This window comes from Colobus angolensis, unplaced genomic scaffold (genome assembly GCF_000951035.1).
Source record: "Colobus angolensis palliatus isolate OR3802 unplaced genomic scaffold, Cang.pa_1.0 Scaffold206, whole genome shotgun sequence".
Taxonomy (NCBI): Eukaryota; Metazoa; Chordata; class Mammalia; order Primates; family Cercopithecidae; genus Colobus; species Colobus angolensis.
This window is the reverse complement of record NW_012115222.1, coordinates 5,798,927-5,808,429: the sequence shown is the minus strand read 5'-3', so window position 1 is coordinate 5,808,429 and position 9,503 is coordinate 5,798,927. Positions and strand designations below refer to the sequence as shown.

Genomic DNA, 9,503 nt, shown 5'->3' with positions numbered 1-9,503 from the left:
CCCCAGCCCGGGGCCCCGAGGCTCCCAGCAAAGCGCCCTGGACCTCTGCCCTGCAGTCTTTACGGGCAATAGTTTTACGAGGAGAGCTCTCTGGGGAAATGCGGAACCAGGGAAACCGAATTTAGCATTTTGTTGCGAGGGAGCCTCCGAGCCCCGCTTCCCGCGGGCAGGGGTTAGCTTGAGAGGGAGCGCGGGGCGCGGGACTCGGGGGAACCTTGGGCGGGCCTGGGCTAGCGTGAGTGCCGCTTGGGCCTGGGGACGGGTCCGGGTTTCCAAAGCCTGGAAGAGCCGCCCGCTCCGGCTCTGTTGGCTCTGGGGAAATAAACAGAACTCTGCCATTTCACATTTGAAATCAACGTGCTGTGTCTCTAATTTCACAGAGGATTCTGGAGGGCAGTAGAAACTAAGTCTGGAGACCTGTGTCATACCGCTGGCCAGACCCTAGGCAGGTCTCTCAGGGCCCAAGTTTCCTCATCTGCAAAATAAAGTGGTCATCGAAAACGATCTGTGGAACCGCCCACTAGATTTGAAATTCTGTGTGCAAACTGCCCCCTGAGCAGCCGAAAGGAAATCGAGGTGTTCACTTGCCCCTTTCGAAGTCCAGGAATTGTCAAGAAATGTCTTAAACGAATTCTCCCTGGTTTTGCTTTATCAAGTGCGGCTTCTTGTTAATCTGGAAAATGGGAATACATACCTCTCCTCTCAGCTTGCCGTGATGGTTGGGAAAATATGTATGTGAACACAATCTTGAAATGGATGTTTGTCAGCAGATGCACAATAATTATATGTGTACCTAGAGACACAACACAGGTAGATAGGTAGGTAGATAGATATTGCTATCCGTACTGTTACTCGATCATTCTGTTTTTAGTGCCTGAAATCTACCTGATGGTGTCCAGCTTTTATTGCTTCTTTCAGTTTAAAGAGCAAGAATTTATGCTTCCAGTGCCTTTGGAAGAGGAAGGGAAGAAGTTTGTTCTTCTGGTTGTTTTGTACCGCAAATACGGAAAAGAAATGTTGCCTGCGACCACATACACATAACTTGGCTTCTTTGGTCAACATCCCTTTCCTTTAAGAGTGTATACACTGTAGTACTTTTAAATGACAGATGCAGCATTCATCTCAAACAGGGGTTTTTGGGATGTTTCAGACTGGTGACATTTTGGATTGTGTAGGTTGCCTTAAAAATTTCTTGTTAAATCTCAGTGCTGCCCCTTGAAGCATTCCATTGTGGTGGCTACAGGCACGGCTGCAGGTCAGGCAAACCTAGATTCAAATCCAGGCTTTCCTTTCATACCAAATCACTTAGCCACATGAAGTCTGTTTTTTTGTCTGCAATAAAAGAGGGGTAATAATTGTTACCTTATAAAATGATTAATTGTGATAGTACATGCAGAAGAGATTGAGTAGTCCCTGGTGCATTGTAAATGTTTAGAAAACAGCAATTATAATGATCATAGGCCAAGTTCTATAATCTGAGGTGATTGGATTCTTTCTTTCCCTGTAGCGACTTTTGAATACAACTTTTCTGACTCAGTGTAATGCTTTACCATTCATTATATCGAACTGGACTTAACCTTGGTAACACAGTGCGCAGTCTTCATTTCTTTCTTTAAAGGTGTGAGTTTAAATGGTTGAGGAAGGGAAGCAAAGGAGGAGAAAAGTGACGTTTTTATTTTAAAAGATGTTTTTAATCATTTCCAGATACCAGACTACCAAACCATAAGCCAGAGCCTCTGCTACACACACGACCAGCACCTGAGGTGGGGATGGCAAACATAACAGAGAACGGAATGGTAAGGTGTGAATGCAGTTCTGCAGGCTTACAGTGTTTCTGCCATTTGAGTGCCTGCTTCCCTTGCTAGATGTCTTGACCTCATTGAGCAGTTTATTCATTGTCATATCCCGCAGTAGTGTCCAGGGTGAGTGTTCAATAAATGATATTTGTTAACCATACAGAATTGACTGCGGCACTGTCAAGAGAACACGTGCTTTGAGCTGCTTTTCTGATAATGGAAATGGATTTGCTTTGATTTGTTCATGTGAGCAGGGGCACGCTTTGTAAGGTTAGGAACATAATACCTATATAATGACCACTGACTCTTTCAGGAGTGAACAAGAGGCCTTGTCCTCCTCGGCCAGCCCCACATTTACTTAAAGTGACGAAATTAGGGCCCAGGTGAGTCCAAGAACTGACCAGAGAGGCTTGAGCATAGGCAAGAAGTAAAAGCGGAAGAAAACCCTTAACTGGTTCGCCCCCAGAAACCCAGCCTGTACTTTTAGAGAAGTTAAAACTAAAACAGCCTGTTTCATCCAGTTTGACTTTGCTGTGTCTGCTGCCCTTTCTTCTCCCTCCCCTTCTTCCCTAAATTGCCACCCACCCCCATTCTTCACCCCCACCATAAAAAGAGCATTAGAATGCTTGAACCCATGAACTTTTCTGTTTCTTGGTACACACCGTATCAGTGCTGACAAGGGGTTCCATTGCATGTGCTTTGAAGTCATGTTTTTCTCTCTTAGAGTAGAATTGCCATGTCCATGGGGTGGGTGAAGTGGGAGAGCAATTACAGGGAAAGATTTTGTTCCAAATCTGCAGAAATAGCCTGAGATTAAAAGTATTTCTTCAGTGTTATTCTGCTGCCTGAAATAAACGCTTTGTATTAGGATTTTGCTCTACCCCCAAATCTTATCTCTATTAGGAAACAACTTTTTCTCTCTCTTTTTTTTCTTTTTTGAGACAGAGTCTCACTCTGTTGCCCAGGCTGGATGCAGTGGCGCGATCTCAGCTCACTGCAACCTCCGCTCACTGCAACCTCTGCCTCACGGGTTCAAGCAATTCTCCTGCCTCAGCCTCGTGAGTAGCTGGGATTAGAGGCGTGTGCCACCACAGCCGGCTAATTTTTTGGTATTTTTAGTAGAGACGGGGTTCAGCATATTGGCCAGGCTTGTCTTGAACTCCTGACCTTGTGATCCGCCCACCTTGGCCTCCCAAAGTGCTGAGATTACAGGCGTGAGCCACCACGCTCGGCCCTGTCTCTGTTTTTTAAAGGATCCATTCTCACTCTGCAAGTACGAAATCCTTTACCTGGCGATCTGGAGTGCCTTCCCAGGGCCTCTGTGGTTGCCTTGTACACATTAGACACAAAATTTAGGGTAGGGCTCACACCGACCAAACCTTTTCTGTTTAGGAAATGGAATTTTCCCTGCATATGAATGATTTCAACAGGCATTCCGGGAGACCTTTAAATCATGTAAAAGAGACACAATTGAGACTCAGCGTTGGGGAACACCCTGGAAACCCAACCCAGAATTGTATAATATTCTTTTAAAAATTATAATTATGTAATAAACCAACATCAATTCTTTCCAAAAGAATGGACCATAGTAGAATCTTAAACCAAATCAAAATAATAATAATAAAAATGAAGAAGAAATGAAACAGCTCTGGAAGTTGATAGCATTATTCTTAAACCATAATTTAGGGAAAAGCTGTAGTTGGCCAAGCTTTCAAATTTCACTTTATACAATTAGAGAAGGAAAGACTACATTATACTTCAGTTCAATAACTAGCACTGAGAATGGAGGAATTGTTCTTTATAGTCTTTGATTGTTTGGTATTTTTCAGTTCAGAACAGGAAATTGGAAATTCAAGTCTCAGCCATATCTCTAGCCTGATTTGAGTTTTGTAGGATGCCTACTGAAATCAGTCAAATACAAGGAACGCTTCATTTTCCCAACTGCATGTTATGATGGAAGGTTTGGGTCTGTTTGAGCTCTACCCTGAATCATGTCTCTAGCAGGAAACTACGTGGAAAGTTGGGAAGAATCAGGTTAACAAACATGGAGAAATATGTCCTATTGAGAAAATGAAAGCCTTACAATTCTAGAATTAGATCTTCACATCATTCTATCTTAAAGATGAGGAACTGAAGCTTAGATAACTCATAATAACTTGATGAAGTCATATGAGGGCAGTATTTTAGAGCCTAATGAGCTTTCAAGGTGCTGTTCTTTTTCTATTCCCTTTCCTTTAGTCTCTTTGGTCTGTGGGTGATCTGTTCTGGGGCCACCATCTCTAAAATACTGAAATTCCTACAGTCCTCACTGAGGGAGGTGCAGAGGACAGGAACCAACCATTTCCCTCTCAATCCTGGGTGTGCTTACCCAGTGACTTCGATATAGCAGACACTCAATATGTATTTTCTTTGTGAATAACTAAATTACCAGAAAAAAAAAAAAAAAAACACCGTAGGACAGATTCTCTTTGAAGGACTCTTTGGAGATCATTTTTCACATCTGATAATCTGCCTCTGGTTTCCTTGTTTTGTGAATCTGAGGTTTTTGTAGATACATTTAGTCCTTTATTCTCAATTTACACTGTACAGATCTTTGTTCTGTAGATTGATTGGAACATTATTGAAGCTAATTAAAAAATTTAGAGAATTTAGCATTCTGGTCAAAAAATTATTTAGATCAGAGTATGTGCTTTAGTTGGTACCATTCCCAGAGAAATCCTCAATAGGATCCACAGCCCTTCCTCCCCTCCCACCTCATTAGTTAATTTGGATCCCTGTTTATTTCACATTCACTCGCCAAATTTTAACGGGCAACAAACAGCCCTAGGGGATGTTTTCTGGATGCTTGGGCAATTCTTAGTCTGGATTTTTCCTGTCCTTTCTCCTCTCCCACTTCTTTTAAACCCGTTCTGGGGAGACTTGTTTACTGGGGTTGGAGAAGCAGAAGCTTGGCCAGGGTGGTGTGAACCTAGTGCCCTCTGGTGGAATTTTGTGAGAATGACAAACTTCTCCCCAAAAGCTTGAGTGTTTTGAGTTTTTTCTTGAGTAGCCTTTAGCGGGAGGACCTTTCTGTTACATCTTAAATCTAGTAAGTTAATAACATGCAGGCTTATTGCCTACACTGAATATTTGAGAGCTATTATGTTGGGGGTATCACTTGATTACCAGAGGTTTATTGTTATAGAATTAGGCCTCATTACAGGAAACAGGCAGCTAAGTGTTTGTGCTTTTTCATCCCCTCCCGTTAATGTGTAAGAGAGGTAAAGAGAAAAAGAAGGCTCCCAAAGAAAAATAATTGAAAAAAGTCTAGGAACCAAGAGTAAAGGGGAAATGGCAAGCATTAGAAGCCTTGGTCACAAACAAGTCTTATCCCCAGCACTTGCTTTGGATCTGAGCCCAGAAATGTAAGACCCAGCCAGAAGTTGAGAGTCTGCCAGATTCTCACCCCCTAGGGGAGATGGAGGTCGGGGTAGAGGACAGAAAATGTTGCATAAACACACTCCTAAGGGAGATCTAGGGTGTTTACACTGTGTTGTTTGCTTCACCTGGGCTTTCTGGCTGGCTGACTTTCTTTCTTTTTCTTTTCTTTTCCTTCTTTTTTCTTTTTTTCTTTTTAGACATAGTCTTACTCTGTCATCCAGGCTAGGGTACAGTGGTGCAATCTCAGCTCACTGCAACCTCCGCCTACCAGGTTCAAGTGATTCTCCTGCCTTAGCCTCCCGAGTATCTGGGATTAAGGTGTGTACCACCACGCCTGGCTGATTTTTGTATGTTTAGTAGAGACAGGGTTTCACCATGTTGACCAAGCTGGTCTTGAAATCCTGACCTCAAGGGATCCGCCTGCCTTGGCCTTGCAAAGTGCTGGGGTTAGAAGTGTGAGCCATCTTTCTTTCTTCTTTCTTTCACAATTTCATTTTTTTCATTTTGAGATAACTTGCTTCTCCATTGCCATTAGCAAAGTCATTGTGGCCCAGAGGACACAGTCACGCTTGCGTCAGACACACCTGCACTTAAATTCCTGTCTTGCTTCATACCAGCTGTGAGACTTGGGCAAGTCAACCTGCTAGAGTCTCAGTTTTCTAGAGATTCCTTATAGAAACATTTGTGAGGATTAAAAACAATAACGGAGTCAACTTCAGAAACAAGTTATTGGATTTTATTATACCTCAAAACAAGGAAGAGAGTGGGTGCATTACTAAGGCAATGACTCAGTGTTCAGGACTGTTGTTGTCACCCAGAGAGGTTCACAAAACCTCCAACCTGTCCAGCAACGCATCTAGAAGAAACAGGATTAGGGAAGATTCTGGAAGCAAAGAAGACTTTATTAAACATAACCATGATCCATAGCTGGAGTATACATAGGAAATTTGGTAACTTGGATAAGGCAAAGCCTTTTCCCTTTAGGAGCCTCTACTTTAGTGGGTGAGGAAAAACCTCCTAAAAGAAAATGATTTTAGCAGCAGTATAAAAGAAAGTGTGTCACCTGTTTGAGCAAAATAACAAGGCAGATTTAATGTAAGTGCCCAAGAGTTCCAAAACAAGGGAATCGATAAGAGTTCTGGAGAAGGCCTCCTTGGGGGTACTCGGTGTGGTGGGGGTGGATGTAGGTTTATTCTGGGAATTGAATAACATGGTAAATATGTGACTGTAGGATGACTGACTATGATATGCAAGGAAAAGAAATTTGCAAAAACCCAAGAATGGTATCTGCTAAATTGCTTGTGCAAGGATGGTCATGGTGAAATAGGAAAGTTTGGGCTAGAGTAAGAGTAATAAAATGAGAAGTCAGGAAAGTACCGAGCATTTGAATTCTATAAAAATGCTATAGCATTTGAACTCTATACAAATTTAAATTATGGAAATTTGAAATATTATTAAGTATTTTAAAAGTCTCACTTTATATGTAACATTTGAAATGAAGCCAATTCTTGAAAGCTAGGGGGAGAGAATGAAGCAAAACGAGCATAATTTCAGCCTGTATGAATTAATTATAAATTCTATCATGCTGCTTCCACATGGTGACACCACTTTGGTGAGCACATAAAGTGCCCACTTTTCTTTATCAAGATGGGACTTGAGTGGGTCCAGTTGTGAGTTGTGAGAAGTCTTTATTCCCTCAGGTAAAAGGCAATCCCTTGTGCCTGACGAAGAAGCTAGTGATAGCATAACTGCTGGACTCTGTTCTCCTCCCTTCACAGCTCTTCCTTCTGTTACATTCTCTTCCCCCAGTGGCTTTTCTTGCACACTAATTTGTTCTCCTGGTCCTTTTCCTTCCCTCCTCCAAATCCCATCAGCATCTCTTTCTCAATCCCTCTCCCCTTATCTTCTGAGTAATTAGAGGCTCAGAGACAGAAAATGTACCAGCACGGGCATGGTGGCAGCCTCCTGTAATTGCAGCTACTCGGGAGGCTGAGGCAGGAGATTTGCTTGAACTCGGGGAGCAGAGGTTACAGTGACTTGAGATTGTGCCATTGCACTCCAGCCTGAGCAATAGAGCGAGACTCCACCTCAAAAAAAAAAAAAAAAAAGAAAAGAAAAAAGAAAATGAACCAGCAGACAGGACCAACTCCTAGCCTTCAAGGCCATTACCTTCACCAAGGAGGGTATCATGCTCATGGCTGAGGAGCCCACAGGAAGAAGATGAGGTGGACGATGTGCCAGCCACTGTAGGCCATGTCTCAGGGGGAGCACTTTGTAAGGAGAGCCTGGTCCTCTTTCTCTGACTGCTCCACTTCCTGTAGCAACTTGTAGAGGGGTCCTGGAGTGCTTGCGTAATGCGGAGCTTCTCTGGGCCCAGTCAGCTTCAAGCTGGGACTATAACAATGATACCAAAAGGAAGAGAAGCCATAGATTCCCAACAGGAATGAGGCATCGATCATCACATGCCAGCAGAAGAAGGTGGTGACAAACATGATGTCACTGATGTCATCGTCTTGCCATGGGTAGCCAGAGACAGGTCTGTATAGAATAAAGCCTGCCTGCGTCAGCCAGGAGCCCATCATCAGCATCAGAAAGGTCTCCATCAGCTGGAGATGACACATGTTGGGAGCCCACAGCTCTGCAGTCAACACCAGCAACAGCAGGAACACCACCAAAATGAGCAGAGAGTGAACATGCAGCTCCACCCCTTCTGAATCTTTAGCATGTGACACTATCAGCAGCAGGAGCTCGTAGATGATCAGGACCAGGGTACCTTTTTCTAGGCCCACACACCTCTGAGGCAGCACGTTCTTGCTCATGAAGTCCACACAGCCATTGAGAGTGAGGAGGATGAACATGGTGAGGTGTTGCCACTCTTTGGGGTACATGAACCTTGGTGGCAGCTCCCTGTTCATCAATGTCAACCCTCCTTTAATGCAACTGACCTCATAAACTGTCAACAGGGAGCCAGTCGCCGTCTTCAACAAACCTCCATAGGATATTTTCCACAGCCTGGCCCATCTTCCCTTATTCCTGGGAGGGGATGAAGGATATAGGAGAGAGTCACTGAATATTATAGCTTTGGAGATTACTACTGCCTGATATAGTCCATATAAGAACAGAAACAGCCCTGGATACACATGACCAATAAAGGTTCCCATGGAACCATCAATCTGTCCACTGAAGGAGAGAAAAGCAATACTCAGGCACAGCCTCACTTTATGCAGCCACTTCAAGTTCTGGGCTTTGGAAAGAACTGCCTTCCACCTACTTTTATCATCTCACCGCACCCACTGCTCCCCCACAAAGAGGAAATGTTTCTCAAGACAAGCCTACACATTCGGTGGAATATGGTCTATCATTCCATTCCATTCTGGTACATTGGGAGTGCACTGGCTTCTGCCAAAGAAGTTGGTGAATGGGCTTTCAGAGGACCCTCTTACAGCCCTTGAGGTGCTTCTGGTTACACTCATCCCTACGTCCCATGGCTTCCTTCCTCTTGTCCTGCCCAGAGCTCAGAGGAGAAAAGGAGAGGAAAATGGAGTGGGTTGCCATGACGGTATCCAACAAATTATGGACACTCATAAACCCTTGAGTATACTTTAGTCCTTCTCCGACATCATTTTGGTCCAATTGTAAAGTCAAGCATTTTCTTTATGGATACTTTTGAACATTTGGATATATAGTATATTTAGCACCTATCTGGCTTTTCTACTTATCTGTGATAGACTCATCTTGAAGACCTCCAAGAAAGCCCCATTCAGCATCCCCCTGTTACCCGCTCACATTCCCCCAACCACCACCACTTCAAAATTTCTTCCGGCCAGGAGATGAATCTGAAAAGCCAACCCTGGGTATTGATTTTAGGGGCTGTGGTGATTTTGTAGTAGTGTCAGCATAACTGAGCTTGAACCCAGAATTTCCTTCCCAGTGTGGTTCCAAGTTAGGTTTGGCTACAGGTGGAATTTACATGAGAATCTGAAGGTGGAAGTGAAGCAGCAACCTAAGAATACTCCGAAGGCGTAGGGTGCTGGGTACTGCTGTAGTTCATGCATTGTGTCACTGTTCTGCAGGCTCACCTCCCAGATGAGCAGCGGCCAGGCCTAGAGCTGCCCTGATCTACTCTTTGTGTGAAGGGCGCCAATTCCTTCTGCAGATTGCCTGCCATTGAGGTATGAGATAGGGAGAGGACATGGGCTCCAGTTTGTTCTGGTAGGTTTTAGTTTTGGTTTGTCTTCGGCCTTCCCTCATTCATATAATATGGTTCTTGCTGACTGCTGCCACCTC

The 9,503-nt window shown here is 43.9% G+C and overlaps 1 protein-coding gene across 1 annotated transcript; it reads right to left on the bottom strand.

Moving 5' to 3' along the window:
• Positions 1 to 7,474: 7,474 nt before the first annotated feature.
• On the bottom strand, positions 7,475 to 8,771 carry LOC105511925 (transmembrane epididymal protein 1-like). Its single transcript, XM_011942138.1, has 2 exons — positions 8,660 to 8,771; positions 7,475 to 8,346 (listed from the first exon to the last, which is right to left on the bottom strand). The coding sequence occupies exons 1-2, from the start codon at positions 8,769 to 8,771 to the stop codon at positions 7,475 to 7,477; spliced, it is 984 nt and encodes a 327-aa protein (XP_011797528.1).
• Between the last annotated feature and the right edge of the window lie 732 nt (positions 8,772 to 9,503).